General features: G+C 48.6%; 2 protein-coding genes across 2 annotated transcripts in view; one reads left to right on the forward strand and one right to left on the reverse strand.

Moving 5' to 3' along the window:
* The first annotated feature begins 4,412 nt into the window (after positions 1-4,412).
* Positions 4,413-10,540, forward strand: LOC144737444 (L-serine dehydratase/L-threonine deaminase-like). The gene is made up of 3 exons (XM_078620152.1): positions 4,413-5,043; positions 7,949-8,322; positions 9,469-10,540. The coding sequence occupies exons 1-3, from the start codon at positions 4,717-4,719 to the stop codon at positions 9,791-9,793; spliced, it is 1,026 nt and encodes a 341-aa protein (XP_078476278.1). The 5' UTR covers positions 4,413-4,716; the 3' UTR covers positions 9,794-10,540.
* A 7,675-nt stretch (positions 10,541-18,215) lies between these two features.
* Positions 18,216-20,221, reverse strand: part of CORO1C (coronin 1C) — a 61,288-nt gene continuing 59,282 nt past the window's right edge. Inside the window, exon 12 of the mRNA XM_078620165.1 lies at positions 18,216-19,973. Within this exon, the coding sequence (XP_078476291.1) occupies positions 18,909-19,973 (1,065 nt within the window). The 3' untranslated portion in view covers positions 18,216-18,908. The remainder of the gene's footprint in view (positions 19,974-20,221) is intronic.

Genomic DNA, 20,221 nt, shown 5'->3' on the forward strand with positions numbered 1-20,221 from the left:
GGGTAATAATATGCAGACCAGGCGTCTGTTGTATCACGTACAAATAACGTCACTTATTTGGGCCATCAGCGAGCGTATGAGTCATGCGGATCAATACATTCCAGCAGCATTTCTTGCAACCAGCCAAATTCCGGAATTGATTTCAAATTTCCGATTCTCTTCAGTACACAGCTTTGGTGCAATTTTGCTGCACTTACTTTAGTGGGCACCACTATGTCCACCAAGCAGCCTTTGCCTGTAACACCAGGGAACCCAACAACATTTCGTGAACATGCCACATTCTGCTCCATTCTGAGATGTTTTTAAGTCATTCTTCCACATGCACGAGATGACCATCACCGGTTCTGAATTTAGAATTGGTGGACGTGCAGCAGACATTGACTCTAAAGTTTCTGTAGCTATGCAAACACAAATTATCGGTACGATCATCGAGCTAAGGAATAATGTCAGCTTGTAACACGCCGCACAGCATTGACAAGGAACCACAGAAAAATTGGGAAGGCAGCCACACGGTAATCCAGTGCCAACAATTTCCCAAGCTCTGGAGTCCTCTATATACGAAGGTGCTAGCCAAGTAACGAGTGTTTATATGTGGTAGGAATCTCCTGGTTGCACCAGCCCACATGGGATTATTGGTTGGGGAGGGAGGAGCTGGGTGGGGAGGGGAGGGTGGGGCTGGGTGGGGAGGGTGGGGCTGGGTGGGGAGAGCTGTGTGGGGAGGGCTGGGTGGGGAGGGGTTGGTCACCCCGTGGTGCGCTTATAAAACTCAACGTTTAACCTACTCACGCCGGCTTGTGCCCGCCCTCACAGTCGGGCATATTTGCGGAATACACCACGCCGCCGTTGACCCTGGCCATTGACCGAGCAACCCAACGTTCCTACCAGCTCCCTTCGCAGGAATGTGTTATGTGGTAGGAAATGGGGGCACCTACAGAAAACCCACACTCTTTCCCACACAGATGGAGTCCACATTTTTGCTGTACCGCCTTCTGGCGAGTCAGGGCATGGCACCTCGATGACCACAAGTAAGGGAGCCTCACAACATTCGTGTGATCTACCAACCTTCGCCTCGACAAGTACTGGATTACAGGCGAGCATATCCATCACCGCCCGGCTAAATGTAACAGCGTACCAACACATTCCTGCGGAGGGAGTTGGTAGGAACGTTGGATTGCTCGGTCAATGGCCAGGGTCAACGGCGGCGTGGTCTATTCCGCAAATATGCTCGACTGTGAGGGCGGGCACAAGCCGGCGTGAGTAGGTTAAACGTTGAGTTTTATAAGGGCACCACGGGGTGACCAGCCCCTCCCCACCCAGCCCCACCCCACCCCTCCCACCCCCAACCCAGCCCTACCCTCCCCACCCTGCCCCTCCCCACCCTCCCCACCCAGCCCCTCCCCACCCAGCCCCTCCCTGCACGACGGACAGACACAATAATCCCCTGTGGGCTGGTGTAACCAGGAGGTTCCTACCAGTATAACATTCAATGTACATAAATGACAAATAGTTATTGATTCACACGTGCATGGTTCAATGCACGTGTTGTGTGTGATAGTGGAGCCCACCAGTACTGCTCTTGCAATCTCCCTCATCTTCCCATTGGTCCATGACCTCTTGGTAGCACATCAAAGCCTGTGTATTTGTAATCAATCAATCTTTATTTAACGTGCCAATATCGCCCTCCACAAAAAGTAGGCATCAGTGCACATCGCAGCAGAACGGCAACGGTACAGGGGGTGGGAAAAGACACCCGTAACGACCTCCAGGGCTAACACAGAGTGAGCAAACCCACCCCGACTGGACATCTGTGAAAAAATAGCTTCATAGCTCATCGGATTCCTCCAGTATGAATAAATATTCTGATTCTGAATTGCAACCGCTCGGAACACATTCCAACCGTGCAGAACGAATAGCATAAGAAAGTTAGGTAGTAAATATAAATAAATTAAAAGTAACGAGTTTTTATTTTGGTTTAACACGTCGGCTTTCGCGACTAATAGTATTCATAATAAAGGTTTGTGGGTTCGATCGCGTTATTTATAAATGTATCGCAACCCTCCACCACCCGACACGGCCAATCAGTAAAAAAATGTGTCACGTTGACTAAAGACAAAATAGTTCACTATTATAGCCCACCAGTGTGTTGAAGAGTGGATCCACAACATTTGCATTTTTTGAGTACGACGTTTCGCTGGTAATTACATCTAGCATCGTCGGGCAATTTGCCAGAATTTCATTAACTTTACATTTTAGATGTTATGGGAAGTCACCTGCCCTTCTGCACCCTGCTGTATCCGCCCCACACCTAAGTGTCGCTTCCCGACGTACCACTGTGCACTGCACAAATCACCACCCACACGTCTGTCCCACCCTCCCTCCGCGTCCCTTCCCCATCCCCCTCATCTCCCATCCCTCGTTGTCACTTCGCCACGTTGCCTCTTTGTAAACGGCCCCACCCCTCGACCCTTGGACGCCCCCGTAACCTCTGGTCATCGACTTCAGCCCAGCACGGGCCGAATGAAGTTCACGTTTAACTGTGGAATTTGCACCGAGTGTGAAAACAAGTCCGAGATGGCACAGAAAGCGCGGCGTTGCTGTTTTCTTCTTCTCTTTTTGTTTACGCACGCGAGATTGTTTTTCGTGGATTGGATCTTTGCTATAAACTAAACTATTTACCAGCTAATGCCCACTGAGCTATATAGCTCTTTTACTGGTAGGAACCTCCAGGTTACACCAGCCCACAGGGGATTATTGTGTCCGTCCGTCGTGCAGGAAGGGGCTGGGTGGGGAGGGAGGGGCTGGGTGGGGAGGGAGGGGCTGGGTGGGGCTGGGTGGGGCTGGGTGGGGAGGGGCTGGTCACCCCGTGGTGCCCTTATAAAACTTAACGTTTAACCTACTCACGCCGGCTTGTGCCCTCCCTCACAGTCGGGCATATTTGCGGAATACACCACGCCGCCGTTGATCCTGGCCATTGACCGAGCAACCCAACGTTCCTACCAGCTCCCTCCACAGGAATGTGTTCCTGGCTACACATGATAGCTTAACGAAGTGGCTTATCACGTGGAAATGTATTGCAGCCAAAATGCTCAAAATGCATGTTGATTCTAAATGAGGGAAAACCCGGAAGACCCCGAGAAAAGAAATACACGCAAACACGGGGAAAACATGCAAACTCCCAAATATACAGGCGTCAGAGTCGGGATCGAACCGACGAACTCCTGTATACGAGGCAAGGTAGTTAACATCTCGCCACCCGTGGCGGAAGACCACAAGTTTCACACAACACGCACACGTGGGAAAGCACTCGGCCACCGTGCGTTATGAAAGAACCCACACGCAGTTCATGAAGCAGTGCATTGTAGTGTCCCTTGTCTTAAGTCACCATCAAAATGTGAATAAATGTGACCCACTGCCGGTAGCAGAGATTCAGAGAAAGACAACTTTAGACGAGTTTCATCCGTATTCGTACTCATCGGTACAGCACTGCACAAGGAGCCGTCCATAAATGACGTCACGCACCCAAGGGGGGGGGGGGGTCAGACATTTGTGACGATGTGTGACGAGGGGAGGGGGGTTTGAGAAATGGGACGTCACATTAAAATGCGCAACTTTAAATAAACAAAAAACACACTATGATAATATATGCATTGTCCTTATCAGTTTCAAGGACAAGTCATATATTATCATAGTGTCTTTTTTGTTTGCATTTGACTGCAAGTATTGTGGTTAATGCAGACATGAATCCTCGTAAAAAGGTTTCAGTTTTGTTGCCAGAAAAAAGGGGAAAAACCCTATTCGTATATTTTGGTACTGGCAAAGGAGGTCTAATGATGTAAAGGCTATGTAGGTCAGTGGTCCTAATCTGGATAAAATAAAATACGTAAATAAATTTAATATCACTCCAGACCCGGCCACCCAAGTTCTATTCCCGCTCACGGCCTAAATCAGTGACGAACGTCTGATCCGTTTCTGGGTCACCCCCTGTCGAATCAGCTTCAAATGAATGGCCTGGTTTTTCTGTTTGCACTCAGTCACATACACTGTTCATGTTTTTTGTTTGTTGCGGTTGCACCCGATTCAAGAGCCGAATGGCTCACATGGCTATACCTAATAAATGAACTTGAACTTAGCTGCGGCGTGTAAACATCGCCGCTAGGGAGACAAACGCGGCCGGGCGTGGAGCTGGCCACCCACCTCCCCGTCGTGTGCCGTGACTGCCTTCATAGGTGCTCGCTCACAGCACTTGCGCCCAGCAGTCTGTTGAGGCTACACGGGGGATCTTTGTCTTTAGGGGTGAAGGGGTGGGGTGAGCGATTGTTTTTTTTTGAGGCTCGGGGCAACATTCCAGACGAGGTCCCCCCACCTCCCCTCCCTCCTCTCTCTCTGGGGCTTCTGGACAGGTGGGTGGAGAGAGGCGGGCTACAGCGCTTGCACCGGCTCCAGGAACACGCTCGCACGCCCACACACGCACCGCTGCGTCCGTCTGCAACGAACGCTCTTCCATTCGATGCTGATCGAAAGCCATCGGAGCGATGCACCGTGAAATCATCCCGATCGAAAACGCGTTTCTTTACAACTGATTATTGCGTTTAGTCCCACACCCCAGCCCTCGCACCTCCGATCGGCACGGTTGGCCACGTACGGTGCGAAAGAAGTTCAACACACACACAGCAGCGGCGGCGACCGGCGTTTGGGGGGGGGTGGTGGTCCCGCACGATGTACGGCGTCGCTACGAGCCCGCTGCACCAGCCGACGCCTCTTCGTGAGAGCCCGCGCCTCTCCGCAGCTGCCGGGGCGGACGTGCTACTCAAGCTCGAGAACGCGCAGCCGGGCGGAGGCTCCTTCAAGATCCGCGGCGTGGGGCTGCTCTGCCAGAGGGCCTCTGCGCTGTGGCACGGCGGTGGCGGTCGTGGTGTCGGTGGCCTCCACTTCGTCTGCTCCTCCGGTGGGAACGCGGGCATGGCCGCGGCGTACGCGGCGCGGAGGCTCGGAGGGCGCTCCACCGTCTTCGTGCCGCGCTCCACCGCAAGCTCCACCAGAGAGGCGCGGGGTCAACGGCACTCACACGAGGGGGGGTGGGGGGGGGCAGGGAGTGGGAGGGGGGGGCGAGGAGGCGGTTGGTGGGGGCGTTCACCGCGGTATGAGGCCGTTCATAAATGGCGTCACGCACCTAGGGGGGGTGGGGGGGGTCAGATATTTGTGACGATGTGTGACGGGGGGAGGGGCGGTTTGAGAAATGTGACGTCACATCAAAATGGGCAACTTTTAATAAATATAAAAAAACACGTTCTACTTAATTAAATAAATATTTTCTCCTACAACGTCGGAGTGCAGCGACACATTAAATACGCACTAAAATGGCAATAGTTTAAAGTGATTTGAAGCATGTTTTATTTTCAAGATGGAAATATGGTTTTGGGGGGGGGGAGAGCTTTGTGACGTCATATTTTTGTGACGTCGTGTGACGAGGGGGGGGGTCAAAATCGTTCAAAATCGCGTACGTACGGTGCGAAAGAGTTCAACATGCTAAACGAAACTTTTTTTATTTTACCAGGTAAGGCCCATTGAGCTACATAGCTCTTTTTTCAGAGGCGACCCAGCCACAAATTATAGCTGAATGAAGTGGCTTATCACGTGGAAATGTATAGCAGCCAAATACTCTAAACGCACGCTTCTGAATATGGAGGGTAAACCGGAGGACCCGGAGAAAAATCCACGCGACCACGGAAAGAGAGTCACACAAACTTCTAATTTACAGACGTCGGGATCGAACCCACGACCTGCTGTATATCAGGCGAGGTAGTCAACAGCTCGCCACCGTAGCGCCCATAATACAAGGTGTTTAAAAGAGATGGACCCAAATTAAAATCGCTATATCTCTGCACCCACGAACCGCCCATGAATGAAACTCTTACCACTTGAAAGGGCGGGGCATAGAGTTTCAAATGATTACCGCTAGATGCCTCTCCCAGCGCACAAACAGCCCCTAGCCTCAGTCATTCGCAAGATGGTGACCCCGCAACACAAGGCGTTTTGCGTTCTGCAGTTCAGCAAGACTGAATCCGTAATTGCGGTGCAGCGTGCGTTTCAACGGCGTTTTGGCATTGATCCGCCAATGTCAAAGAGCGTTCGTCGTTGGTACCGACAATTTGTGGAAGCAGGCTGCTGTTTATGTAAGGGGAAGAGCACAGGGCGACCACGCACCTCAAAGGAAAATGTGAGAATTAAACTATCGTCTCGATGTTGTCCATGCAGCAGGTGGAGGGCAACATAAAGCATTTATAAAATGGTTAGTAAAACTTGATAACTCATTAAACCGTTTGTAACTTTTTGTGAATTGTAACATGTTGCAATCGTGAAATATACTGCTTTTAAATTGGGTCCATCCTTTTTAAACACCCTGCACATTCATTCCTAAATACTCCCGGCCAGTCGCAAAGCGTCGCTCAGATGGGGCTTAAGCGACAACGAACGCTCACTGCAGCTGTGCTCCGAGATGGACGGAGCCGCACGTTGTTGAAGACTGCGGTCCACTAAGCGAGCCGAGTGGCGGTCTGAGAACGATTGATGAAATCATCAACTGATGGATGGAGGGGAATGGGGGGGGGACCGGTGGCTGGAATTGAAGCAACGTTCAACATCGAGGTGTTGTGGTATTCATGACCTAATAACCTCTTTGCCTCTTGACATCGGACTGTCGCACGCGAATCCACTGCTGGACGAAGGCCTCTCCACCACGTGTCAGTCACATTCAGTGCGACTTGGTGAGTTGGGGGTGGCGGGGGTGAAAGCAAGTCCAGTTGAGATATCACTCGGCACTGATGTTTGCCATGGGAATGAAACTCAGGTTCGCCGGGTTTCAGAGCGCTCTGTGTTACTGTTCCATCACCAAATCGGTGATATCGATGCTTATCCCCAACCCCCACCACAAGTTTCTTAAACCCCCCCCTGCCGCCATCCACTCAACTATATACATGGGTGCAACAATTTTGGTTTCATTATACAGTCTTTCACGACCAATATTATGATTCGTAATTCGTTTATTTTTGGTTAGGTCGTGTATGTAACAAACCAGTTTTCATTTAAGGCCCTCCGTTTTCTAATAAAAGAAAAACTAAATAAATTTGGCATATCTGTCCACGCGACAACTTCATTTGATTGGCTCTGTCTGGTGGTGGAGGGTTATTGTAAAAGTTGACATACCTACAGGATCTCACCCGAAAGAAATGACAGTAATTATGAATTGTGCACACGGCAGTTAACCTGTATGCAGGTCGCGTGTGGTGGCATAAAGTGTGTGGCTTGCTCCCCAACGTCTGGCCAAAATGGAAAAATAGGCCAAAGCACCCAGTGGAGAGAGGGGGCTCTGTAGGAGCTTGTGGAGCTCCCTCTCTTTATATCGGATGCCCTTCCGCCAAAGCAGCGGCGTGGTCAAGTGAAACAATTCAGAGTGTTTGGCTGCAATCCATTTCCACGTGATCAGCTACTTTATTGAGATATCATTTGTGTATGTTGAACTTCTTTAGCACCGTACATAGTCAACCGTGCTAATCGGAATTGCGGGGGAAGGACAACAAACTAAACACATTGAAGCAGTCCTAAAAAAAAGTTTTCAACCTCTTTATACGTGACTTTACTGAAATAACCAAAGAGTTTTCAATCTAGATTTGTCACTTCCTAATATCGGAAGGCAGAGCGTTCCAGACGGCAACACAAAAATGAGTTCAGAGAAGAGAGTTGTAAATCTAGATTTTAATCAATCAATCTACATTTGTGGCCACATCGCTTCTGAAAAAAAAATCTGCATAGCTCAGTGGGACTTACCTGGCGCACACACACACACACAAAAAACGATTCGTAGTTTTAGTTTAAACAATCGCACGGCCGCTCCTTTCTACACCCGACACCTAACCCCCTGGATCTTGCCCGGGACCATTCCCCTGCTCAGCGGCTGCAGGAGGAGGGCGCCTCCGTGCAGGTGGTGGGGGACGCGTGGGACGAGACGAACGAGCACGCGTTGCGCGTGTCGACGGAGGAGGGCGACGGCTGCTGCTACGTCCACCCCTTCGACGACCCCCTCCTGTGGGAGGGCCACGCGAGCCTGGTGCACGAGCTCAAGGCGACCATGGCGGCCGGCTCCAAGCCCGGGGCCGTCGTCGTGTCCGTGGGCGGCGGCGGCCTCCTCTGCGGGGTGGTGCGGGGGCTCAGGGAGGTGGGCGGCTGGGGGGACGTGCCCGTCATCGCCGTGGAGACGCAGGGAGCGCACAGCCTGCACGCCGCGCTCAGCGCGGGGGAGCTCGTCACGCTGCCGGCCATCACCAGGTGGGGAGGGGAGCGCACTGCGCATGTGAGCCAAAGGGGGGGGGGGGGCTTTGGTCGGTGCCATCTGGGGGGGGGGGTGTCGAATGTCACCTATTCACCATGGGCAGTCTCGACCGTGAGAATAAATATTAGCGTACGTGAAACCGTCTGTTTATTGGTATACATATGTATTTCCATATTTTGTATATGAAACGTTGGTCTTCCGCCGCGGTGGCGAGATGTTAACTACCTTGTTTGGTATACAGGATGTCGTGGATTCGATGCCGAACCTGATGCCTGCTGTATATTTGGTGTTTGCGTATCTCTCACCGTGGTCGCGTGGATTTTTTCTACGGGTCCTCCGGTTTTTCTCTGCACATTAAAAAAAAATGCGTTTAGATTATTTGGCTGCTATACATTTACACATGAAAATATGCCACTTCATAACATTGCTCGCTTTCGCGATGTTATCCATAATAGAGGTTGTTGGGTTAGATCGCATGAATATAAATGTGTTGTTAAACCCGCCACCACTCGACACAGCCAATTAGTAAGGTTTGTCACGTAAACAGAACGTGCCAATTCGTTACGAGTACAGCACACCGGTGTGTTGGAGAGTAAACCTACAACATTTACAATTTGAGTATTCGAGTACTCGAATTGTAAGAGTAAACCCACAACATTTACAATTCAATTACTCGAATTGTAAATCTTGTTCTTTCGGTAAAGTCACGTAGAATGGAAATAATAAAATAAAATAAATAAAACATAATAAAATATTTTATAATGTTTTATTTTTATTATTTTATTATTTTATTATGTTTGATTATTATTTGATTATTTCCATTCTATGTGACTTTACCGAAAGAACCAAGAAGATGAATCTCTGCAGTCACGAAAGCTTTAAATCGAATTGTAAATGTTGTGGGTTTACTAGTAACGAATTGGCATGTTTGTGTTTACATGACAAACCTTACCAATTATCTGCGTCGGGTTGTGGCGGCTTTAACGACACATTTATATTCACGCGACCTAACCCAACAACCTCTGTTATGGACAAGCCACTTCGTTGAGCTATCGCTTCTGAAAAAAAGCAACATAGCCCGACCTGGTAAATATTGAAAAAAATTTGACCGACTCCTCTACGTATGTTTGCATGTGTCCCAGCGTGGCCAAGACCCTGGGCGCCAAGCGCGTGGCGGAACAGGCGTTTACTCTCGCCCGGGAGCACGCGGTCTTCTCCGAGGTCGTCTCGGACCGTGACGCCATCGACGCCGTGCAGAGGTTCCTGGACGATGAGCGGATGCTCGTGGAGCCGGCGTGCGGAGCCGCGCTGGCCGCCGTCTACTCCGGGGTGGTGCGTCGTCTCGTTGCCGAGGGACGGCTGGGCCCGCGGCCTGGCCCCATCGTGGTGGTGGTGTGCGGGGGGAGCGGCGTCACGCTGGGGCAGCTCCGCGAGTGGAGGGAGCAGCTAGGCATGGGCCCCGAGTGAATTAAATTAAAACTTTGTAGTTCATTTTACCCAGGTAAGGCCCACTGAGTTTTTTTAGCTCTTTATAAAAAATAGAATGTGACCTAGCCACAAATGTTTCGATTTAAAGCTTTCGTGACTGCAGGGATTCATCTTCTTGGTTCTTTCGGTAAAGTCAAGTAGAATGGAAATAATAAAATAATAAAAATAAAATGTTATTATTTGTCTGCCTCCCTAGAAAATAAAAGATGTTATTTTATTTTTATTATTTTATTATTTCCATTCTACGTGACTTTACCGAAAGAACCAAGAAGATGATAGCCACAAATGATCGTGCAACGAAGTGGCATATGTGGGAATTCATAGCAAATATACCCGGAGGAGCACGGGATAAATCCACGCCACCACGGAGAGAACATGCAAACTCCAAATATACAGGCGTCAGGATTGAACGCACGACCTCCTGCGGCCTTTAGTGAGTCCGAGAAGGGGCATCGGAGTGCAACTCTTTGTGTTTCCAACTCGATTTAATTTTTGTATTCGATTCAGAATAATGGATTCGTAATTCCGCATTCCTATTTCGTGCAACGATTCTCTCTCCCAAGAAATGTGAATTGGCACGACTGGAGGTCGTGACTCGATTAGAAAATCGGTTATAGTCTTTTCACCGTCTTGTTTGTAATGTTTCATCAATTTCTCGTTTATATAACTTTTATTTCAGCACAGATGAACTCATTCAGCAATAAATGCTAATTTTTGTATGAGGAATTATTCGTCTGCCTCCCTAGCCTAAATGTAACATTTGAAAATAATCCGTATGCAGTTTGCATAAACTGCAAAAAACCGAGCCTTATATGCACAAATCTTGTAGAGGGACTGATTGCAATCGATGATTGTGCATCATCACATGCCGACATGTTTCCACGGCCACTGGCTGACGTCAATTTGATTTGCTGTCACGGCTAATATCAGTGGTGAGTGATATCTGAACCGGCCCTGGCCGCCACAAGCGAGGTGACGTATGGTCAAACAACCCCCACGGACGACACGGCGTGGGGAGACCATCCATCCTTGTTTTTCCCCTTTCTTTGGTTTACATTATTGTAGATTTGAAGTTTTTTCGTGACTGCAAAGAATCCATGCTCTTTGGTTTTTTGTCGGTAAAGTCACGTAGGTGAAAACAAAATAAAATAACTAAATTAAATCACGACGTTTCGGAAGCAACACAAGCATCCGTCATCAGTTGTGACTGCTCCAGAAAAATTACTGTAGCGTATGAAGAGAGCTATTTAGAGACACAACTGCCCGCGACGCCACACGGCCTACCGCATGCCCCCACCCCCACCCCTTGGCTCCTCCCCCCCCCCCCTAGTACCCTATATAAACACGTGTCTCTAAATAGCTCTCTTCATACGCTACAGTCATTTTGCTGGAGCAGTGACACCGAATGACGGATGCTTGTGTTGCTTCCGAAACGTCGTGATTTAATTTAGTTGTTTTATTTTATTCAGTTTTTTACCTACGTGACTTTACCGACAAAAACAAAGAGTATGTTTACATTATTGTGTTGCTTTCAATATTAAATTCTGCTTTCTAAAAGCATGCGGGTTGGTGCAGATTGGTGCCACTGGCTCAATCTGGCCCCGATCCTCCGATTGCTTTGACACGTTGTGACGTGTGTTCAAATTTGCTGAGTTAAAACCTACGTTTTTAAGTTAAACTAAATAAGTAGACAATCCGTCTCTGCACGAACAATGAAGGTATGTGCATTATTAGACCTCCTTTGGCAGTACCAAAATATAAGAATAAGGTTTTTCCCCAAAAGAAAGCTGTCTCTGGTGTGGACCAATCATTTTCAAGGACAATGCATATATTATCAAAGCGTGTTTTTTGTTTGCATTTTGACCACAAGCATTGTGGTTAATGCAGACACGATTCCTTGTAGAAAGGTTTCAGTTTTGTTGCCAGAAAAAAAGGGAAAAAACCCTATTATTATATTTTGGAACTGGCAAAGGAGTTCTAATTATGTTGATGCTCACCCCGAGCCCTCATTACTTTGATAGTGCATTGTCTTTGAGCTGTACACCTTTTGGTGTCCTCCGGTCTAGCACTAATTTAGACGAGGCTCAAAAGAAAGCTGTCTCTGGTATCTCTGGTGTGGACCAGTCAGTTTCATTTTGACCACAACTATTGAGGTTAATGCAGACATGATTCCTCGTAGAAAGGTTTCAGTTTTGTTGCCAGAAAAAAGGTGGAAAAAACCCTATTCTTAATGAAAGTATGTCTCACGCAACCCGTCAGCCAGGCAGCCTTCTGGGAGTGCATCATTTCAGCAGCGTTGATTCGAGACAAGCAAACTCTGCGTCGGCGTCGACAAGTTTCTCATCACCTCCAATAGTCCGCGACTGCGGTCATCCATAACAGACTGGAGTGCAACATGTGACGACGCAATGCCCGACCCACACATACGAAGAAGACACTCCGCTGCTCAACCTCCATCGGCCGTTCGAAATAAGCAGCTGTCGGACTCTCTTGAATGCTGGTGAACTGCCAATCTTACAGGCAAGAACCCTCTAAAAATATAGTAATATGTTTTTACCCTTTCAACTGGTACAAAAACTGACACCTTTATACAAGGGATCATGTCTGCAATAAACACAACACAAGCAGTCAAAATGCAAACAAAAAGAAACAACTCTGATAATGATGAGTTGTTTCTTTTTGTTTGCATTTTGAATGCTTGCGTTGTGGTTATTGCAAACATTATCTCTTGTATGAAGGTGTCAGTTTTTGTACCAGTTGAAAGGTTAAAAACCTATTACTATATTTTGCCACTGGTAAAGGAGGTCGCCTAGTGTAAGCCCTCTAAAAAGCCTGACTCTGCCGATGGGAAATGTTTGATGTCAACCGGCGATGAATTTGCTTGCCTTGAATCAATGCTGCTTTTATGCAATCCCAGAAGGACGTCCAGGCGAAGGGTTTGTGTAGGACGTACTTTTATTAGTTTTTTTACGTCGAGATACGGAATACGTGACATTGTCCGCTCATTTATTTTGTCATTTCTATTCCGCACAACGCCGTTCGTGATGTTTTAAGTCACGCACGTGACACCTGGCCCCCCTTCCTCCGTCCGCCCATTCGCCTTGAAGCACTGCAGACGATCATCCACGTAAACTCCATAAGCCGCTTTAATAAACGCAACAGAACTTACCACACAGCTGACAGATACGACTGCCCAAAAATACTGAGCACAAATTGGAATCGGTTGAATGGAAAAAAAAAACACACCGAATAAAAGCAAATCCTATATAAAATAACCTTTTTGTTGTTGTTGTTGTTGTTTTAGAATTGTCTCACAGAACCATTTGCGATTGGCCGCAGACTCACCCAATGGTCGGATATCGAGATACGAGTCGCAATCGTGACTCTCAAAGCGGAAAACTCCGGTCCCACTTCTAATAGTAACACAATACAACACAGCACAGTACAATGTGATTGCTTCCAACATCAACACTTAAACCGCGTTGTCCCTCTATGCCAGGTTTTTTTCCCAAATGCCAGTCCTCGCAGACTCACCACGCAATGTCTTTCCGCGTTTATTAATATACTTTTCCCAATTAAAATGCTAATTAGCTCTCGATTAAAAGTTTTCGTGACTGCAGTGATTCATACTCTTTGGTTTTTTCGGTAAAGTCACGTAAGCGGTGTGCTTTCGCTTTTAAGCGGTTGTGTTTTCGCTAAGTTGTCCCCACCTAAGTTGCGCCCGAAACGTCGTGATTTAATTTATTTTACATTTTTACCTACGTGACTTTACTGAGAACACCAAGAAAATGCTCATTAATTCGTTTAATGTTACTTGCGCCAGACGACTGTAAAACATGTTCCCACACATGACGTGCTAAGCAATTAACGCCGTCTGGGTTAATAGAAAGAAGATTCCAATTAAGGTTGAGCTCTCGGTGTGGGCGTGCGTACACATGCGTGCATACACGTGCGTTTGTGTGCGTAAACGTGTGTGTGCATGTGTTCCATCGATAACAGCACTTGCCCCAACAGTCTGGCAAGGCTATACAGGGGATCTTTGCCTTTGCTTGTTCAACGCGATGCAGACAGCGTGAATTGCTTAGCGTGCCACGTGGGACGTGATTAACAATCATCTGGCGCGTGCAGCGTGGAATGACTGAATTCATATTTGCGAGTCAATTGGGTCGTAAGGACTGGCGTTTGGGAAACCCTTCTCTTTACCATCGACTGACACACACCTCGGCTCAGAGTTGCCGCATCAGAGGTTTCAGCGTTAAATCGAGACGTCCTTCTTTGGGAACTCGCGCTTTCGATTTCATCTTTTTTATTCCAGGTTTTGTCCACCCATACGGAAGTACGGTGCATATTGCACCGCGTGCGATTTATTCCCAAAGCAACACAGACAGGGAGAGGGGGAGGGAGAGGATTAAATATTACATCCGTTACAACGTGGATTAATGCACACGTGTTCACACGCAGGAGACATCACAGCGATGCACTCCGGTGCTCCTGACGCAGTTATCTGGCTTGACCACCTGAGTGTGAATTTGTAGTTGCTGCTCTGCATCTACATCAGCCATACGAAAGAAGAAGGAGGAGAAGGAAGAATATGAGCCAATTAATAATTATTAAAGTCCACAAAGTTCTCATCCCAAAGCCAATTCGTGAAAGTGTCACAAGAAACGAGTTTCTCTTTAAACCAGCTTGAAACTGACCGCTGGTTCCTGTGCCCGTTGCCCTACTTCGTTGTATTGTACTTCTATGCTCCCGCAGCTATGCTGCACTTCATCGCCGACCCGCACTGACATTAGACTTCACGGTCAATTAATCCCCACGTGAACCGCATTGCGTGGAGAGGAGGCCCTCCATCCAGCGTTGGCCGTAAATCGGTCGGTCGTGTACGCGTGTCAGCAGAGATTCCATTCACTGTGGACCTTTCCTTCTCTAGAATTGGTTGATTACATTGAGCAGCACTGGCTTGACCCACTGTGGGGAAACTTCAACAGAGCACGGTGGCATCAGCCGGCTGAATAACGTCGACCTGTTGATGGAAATTCACTCTTAACACCACCACACTGTGGCCGGTACCATGCGGCAAACACGAGACTGGAGAAAGTGCAAAGGGGTTTTCCTCCCACGACGTGTACATCTATTGTGAATCTGAGCGATTTTTTTATTGTTATTGTAGAGTTTTCTTTTCCATATTTGACATTGTCAAGGGGGGGTCATCACAATGTCACTGATGCCACCACCACCACGCTTCTCCAATGCTTTCTTCGTTGCTTGTGCGATATCCCTAAGGGTTTGTACGGTCGATATGCGACCGGCAAGGACTGCCAATCACAAGCCTCATCACCACCAACCTCTTGTCTCTAAGTCCCTCCCCACCAACATTCTGTCACAATTCTGGGATTCTTTACTTTTGGCGATTGTCGAGGCAGGGGGCGCTACGGGTGGATCTGCACGTTCTGCTATTTTCCTGCGTGGAAAATCATGGCCAATTCCAGGTTACTCCTCTCATCCACGTTTGAGTGTCGCGAATAGGATCACTTGTACAATTATGTAATTTCTACTTGTAACGTGCGCCTCCGATTAGCACGTTTAGCTACGCACGGTGCAAAATAAGTTCAACGTACATACATGCACGGTTATCGCTCACTCTGAGATAGAGGGGAATAAAACGACTCGGAGATGCGGGGAAGAACCATACATGGGAAAGACAGCCAAGTGGTGTGACAGTGCCAAATTTACCCCCAATCCCCCTGGAGTCCTTTTTATGGTAAGGTATAATCGGCCAGTGGGAGGAAACCAGAGCACCACTAGTGCGAGGGGGTAATACTCGATCCCATACAGATGGAACTGGTGAGGGTTCACATTTTGCTGTACTGCCTTCTCCTGGCAAGCCAGGGTGTGGAACCTCATCGATACCCACAGAGAGTTTTATCACCTGGTCCACCAAATCCTCGCCTCGACACAGCCCGGCTAAATAAAATGCTTCCGTGAGGCCTCTCTTACGGGTACATTTAGGTTGGTTCAAAAGCTGCGAAAATAAGAATGGTTAATGGGATGGGATTGGCCACTAGTTCTGTGTTACGCCTCGTATCTGTGCATACGAGTGGATAATCGGAAGGTCGATTGTTAGTGAAGTAAGTCTCGGCATTTCTTGTCGCGCACTCTTATGAGTCCAGTCCGTCACGAATGCACACGAGTTGCGGGTGCAGAGTACAGAAGGGTGAATAGGATGAGTTTCACTGCCATTTATCTGGCACACGATCACGTCAATAGCCCGGCACATTGCGCATATTCTAATTACAACATGCAGTTGATACAAATTGCAAGTGCCCACGTGTGACCTTGACTACAGCCACGCACTGCGGACCCCCTTGAATTTGTGTGAACTGGCCTGATTTGTCGTCACGGCCACGTTAAGACGTCTATTATTGGGCAAATGTTTTAGAACCACCCTAGGAAGAAGCCAGGTGTTGGCACCTCTCTTGCAGCAGAGCAACTCAGAAATGCGTCTCTCCATATTGCAAGTCCCCTCTCGCTCGATCCCATCCCTCGGTGTTTATGCACGCTAACTAAACTAAACCATTCTAGATTTGAAGTTTTCGTGACTGCAAGGATCTATACGCTTTGGTTCTTTCGGTAAAGTCACGTAGGTGAAAAAATAAAAAAATAAGAATAAAAATACCTACGTGACTTTACCGAAAGAACCAAAGAGTATACAACTAAACCATTTTTTTTATTTTTTACCAGGTAAGGCCCACTGAGCTGAATAGCTATTTTCCAGAAGCCACCTGGCCACAAATGATAGCTCAACGAAGTCGCCTATCGCGTGGAAATTTAGCAGCAGACAAAATACTCCAGACGCATGTTTCTAAATGTGGAGGGGAAAAGCGGAAGACCCGGAGAAAAATCCACGCGACCACGGGGAGAACACGCACGCTCCAACTATACAGGCGTCAGGGTCAGGATCAAACCCACAACCTCCTCTATACCAGGCGAGGTAGTTAACATCTCGCTTACCATGGTGCCCAAACGGCCATTGGAGTAATACTGCCCGGTGTGAGCCTTTAGTACTGCAAGGGTTTAATTGACAATTGTCACCAGTCGGCTGACACGGTGTTTCTCCTGCATGTCCAATCCGGCAGCACGGGAGGTTGGTCTGGTGGACCAATCGATCAGCCATGAGTCGACCATCAACTGGGCAATGAAGTATGATTTGTGTAGGGCAGTACAACAACCAGGCTTGCTGTGTACATCTGCGCTTGGGGGTTATCTTGTACGCTTTCATAAGAGATGCCTGCTTTTTGGATGTCATTGTATTTCACGTTTAATGTTGAGTGTAATAATTCTCATCGAAGCTGATCATAAATATACAGTCCTTAATTTTGCGTTTGGCTTTTCCGGTAGTTTTACCGCTACCGAGTGCAATTATTATTGGCCTTTAATTGTGGTTGGTCTGAATAATTTTTTTAAAAATATTTTTTTATTTTACCAGGTAAGGCTCACTGAGCTATGCAGCTCTTTTTCAGAAGCAACCTGGTCACAAATGAAAGCTCACCGAAGTGGCTTATCATGTAGAAATGTATAGCAGCCAAATACTCTAAAACGCACGTTTCTAAATGTTGAGGGGAAAACCAGAGGACCCGGAGAAAAAAATCCACGCAAACATGGGGAGAGCATGCAAACTCCAAATATACAGGCGCCAGGATCGGGATCGAACCCACGACCTCCCGCATGTCAGGTGAGGGAGTCAACATCTCGCCACCTATTTAAGTTGCAAGTGCAGTTACCATTATTGTTATTTATTATCGGGTTTTACTGCAATTCGATTTGATGTGTATGTGTACTTGTGAGGATAGATTAAACTGTATTTTTTTTTACATACAGCACGTCGAGATAATTCGATATGAAAGGCGCATTATAAAATAACGATTATTCCTAAAAAGTTTCCTACAAAAACCAAAGACTCAAAAAATAAATTCACCTCTCTCGCCTAACATTCAGGAAGAAGAGTCTTGGAGAAGACTCAGCGGCGAAGCTTTCCCGAGTGGAAAGATTTAAAGTCAAATTGAGTGTGTTTAGCACACGCTTAAAACTCATTATATATACGAAACTCCATTACTCGAGTACTTTTTGTGCCGTACAGAAACTAGTAATGACTCGTTCTGCCCAGAAGAAATAAGACAGATTGCTAGATCAGCTGCATACCACCTCAGATGTTTGACCTATGTAACAAAAAGACTGAATTGACCCCAAATCCGTGAATACACCGCGCCTCCACTACGGGGCAGCAGTGGCAAGGTAGTGGTTTACTTGGGTGAAAGCCCCAGTCGTACGAGGTGAAAGGTGACGCGGTGGTGGGGGGCGAAGTCTAAGGAGGCCTCCAGTCACTCTTGCAAACGCAGTCCCATTAAGAATTGCAATTTTAATAGGCATTGTGCCATCCACAAGCACGTATTTCTACTTAACCTTTGACCGATTCCAAAAAAAAGTGCCTTGTTGCAGCCGAGTTACACGGTAGGGTGACTGATCGATCGCCTGCATTTGAGCACTGATTTGCGACTGCTGCAGTTCTGGGTTCGGAAATCCAGGCAGTCACCCGCGGCTTAATCAGGGTTATCGATTGTAGCGAGCTGATGATCTCAAACCTGCACACCGATGTGCACCAAATGCATCCTTTTGGTTATCGCACTGGTCGGTCGGTTTGGCCAACTCCTGACAGCCGAAATGTATAAATATATCAGAAGACTGAAATGTCGGCGTGCCGCACTGCACAGCATTCAAGAAGTACCATCGAATTGCTCGTTAAGAGGTGTCTATTAAAAAAAAAGGCAACAGAAGAAGATCTGTAGCATCAGCTTCTCCAGCCTTTCCCTGAAAAAATCGATAGATGTGAAGCTCTGCCAGCTCTATCAAAGACGTGCCCCACAATGGATGCACCTTCCGGCCCCAGCACGTCTGATAGTCTCAACGCCTGGGAAACAATCGTGACACAATCCCAAAAGGTTCCGAGATATTCTTTCGTCAAGCATTTCAATTCAAGAGCTCGTGCGCGCGTCCAGCGGCCCCTCCCCCCAAGCCCCCTCGACCTCCGGAACGAGCGTCACACGACCGCCTGAGTGCCTGGCGATTTGCCTGTGTCTGAGTGCAAGTCCCCTTTGTCCGAGGGCACCTCGGCTATTGTGGCAGGTGTCTCCGTGTGACCCTCGCCTGCACCCGAAATGGTGGCAGGGACATCCTTGTCCGCATCCGTCTGCCCAGGCTCGCTAACGCTCACCGCAGTGTCTCCGTGGGGCGTGTCCTTCCCCGTGTGCGCCCCCGTCTCCTCGTGGTTGCCCCTATCCTTGCGTTTGTCCAACCGTGTCTCGATGTTAAAGTGTTTGTCTTTCTGCCTGTCTTTGTCGAGCAGTGTCTCGATGTTAAAGTGTTTCTCTTTGTCCGATACTCTGTCCTTGGCTCTGTCCGAACATTCACTTCTATCTTTAGACCTATCTCTGGCTTTGTCAAGGTGCGCTTCTTTGTCCACCGATTTGTCTCTGCCTTTTTCCCCATCCCCGATTTTGTCCTTCTCTGAGTGCGTCGCTAAGTCCGCACGGTTGTCTTTGTCTTTTGCTTTAGCACTCACTTTCTCGACACTCTTTGCACTGTCTGCAGCTTTGCCCTTGCCTGAACAGTCATCCCTGTCCTTTGCCTTATCTCTGGCTTTGTCCGTGCGCGTCTCGGCCTCATTCCCTCTCCCCTTCGCCTTATCTTTCTCCGAGTGCGAACGGCCTTCTTTCTCCTTCGTCTTAACCCCACCCTCGTCCGAACGCCTGTCGACAGCGACATCTCTGCCCTTGTCTCTGGCCCTGTCTGGGTCCGGGAGGGGCTCCCTCCTTCCCACCGCCGCCGCCGCTTTGTCTGCCTGTGCGCGCGCCGACGGCTGTCCCCACCCGCGTCCGGCGTCCGCGTCCCTTCCGCTCGACGGTCCATCCCAGCGCCAGTCCCGGCCACCCGTCGACCGGGAGGGCTCCTCGTCCGAGTCGACCATGGCGAGCGCCTCCTCCAAGGCCTGAGTCAGCGACGACACCGACTCCTCGAGCTGCCCGATGCGGCGCTCCTGGTTGCGCACGACCGTGCGCAGGAGCCCCACCTCGTCGCACACGTCCTTGAGGATGTCCTCGTATGACTGAGTGGGGGGGGGGGGAGGAAAGCACGCTCAGCATACAAAGATCGCCCACGTATAGCATTAAACACATTCCTGCGGAGGGAGCTGGTGGTGTATTCCGCAAATATGGCCGACTGTGAGGGTAGGCACAAGCCGGCGTGAATAGGTTAAACGTTGAGTTTTATAAGGGCACCACGGGGTGACCAGCCCCTCCCCACCCAGCCCCACCCCCCACCCAGCCCCACCCTCCCCACCCAGCCCCTCCCCTC

This window comes from Lampetra planeri, chromosome 3 (genome assembly GCF_965212315.1).
Source record: "Lampetra planeri chromosome 3, kcLamPlan1.2.h2, whole genome shotgun sequence".
Taxonomy (NCBI): domain Eukaryota; kingdom Metazoa; phylum Chordata; class Hyperoartia; order Petromyzontiformes; family Petromyzontidae; genus Lampetra; species Lampetra planeri.

Bases quoted from the DNA above. Each gene is read 5' to 3' on its own strand.
- LOC144737444 (XM_078620152.1), top strand. From the start codon at position 4,717: ATGTACGGCGTCGCTACGAGCCCGCTGCACCAGCCGACGCCTCTTCGT. The intron at 5,044-7,948 runs GCGCGGGGTCAA...TCCCCTGCTCAG, and splicing joins CCGCAAGCTCCACCAGAGAG to CGGCTGCAGGAGGAGGGCGC. The intron at 8,323-9,468 runs GTGGGGAGGGGA...CATGTGTCCCAG, and splicing joins ACGCTGCCGGCCATCACCAG to CGTGGCCAAGACCCTGGGCG.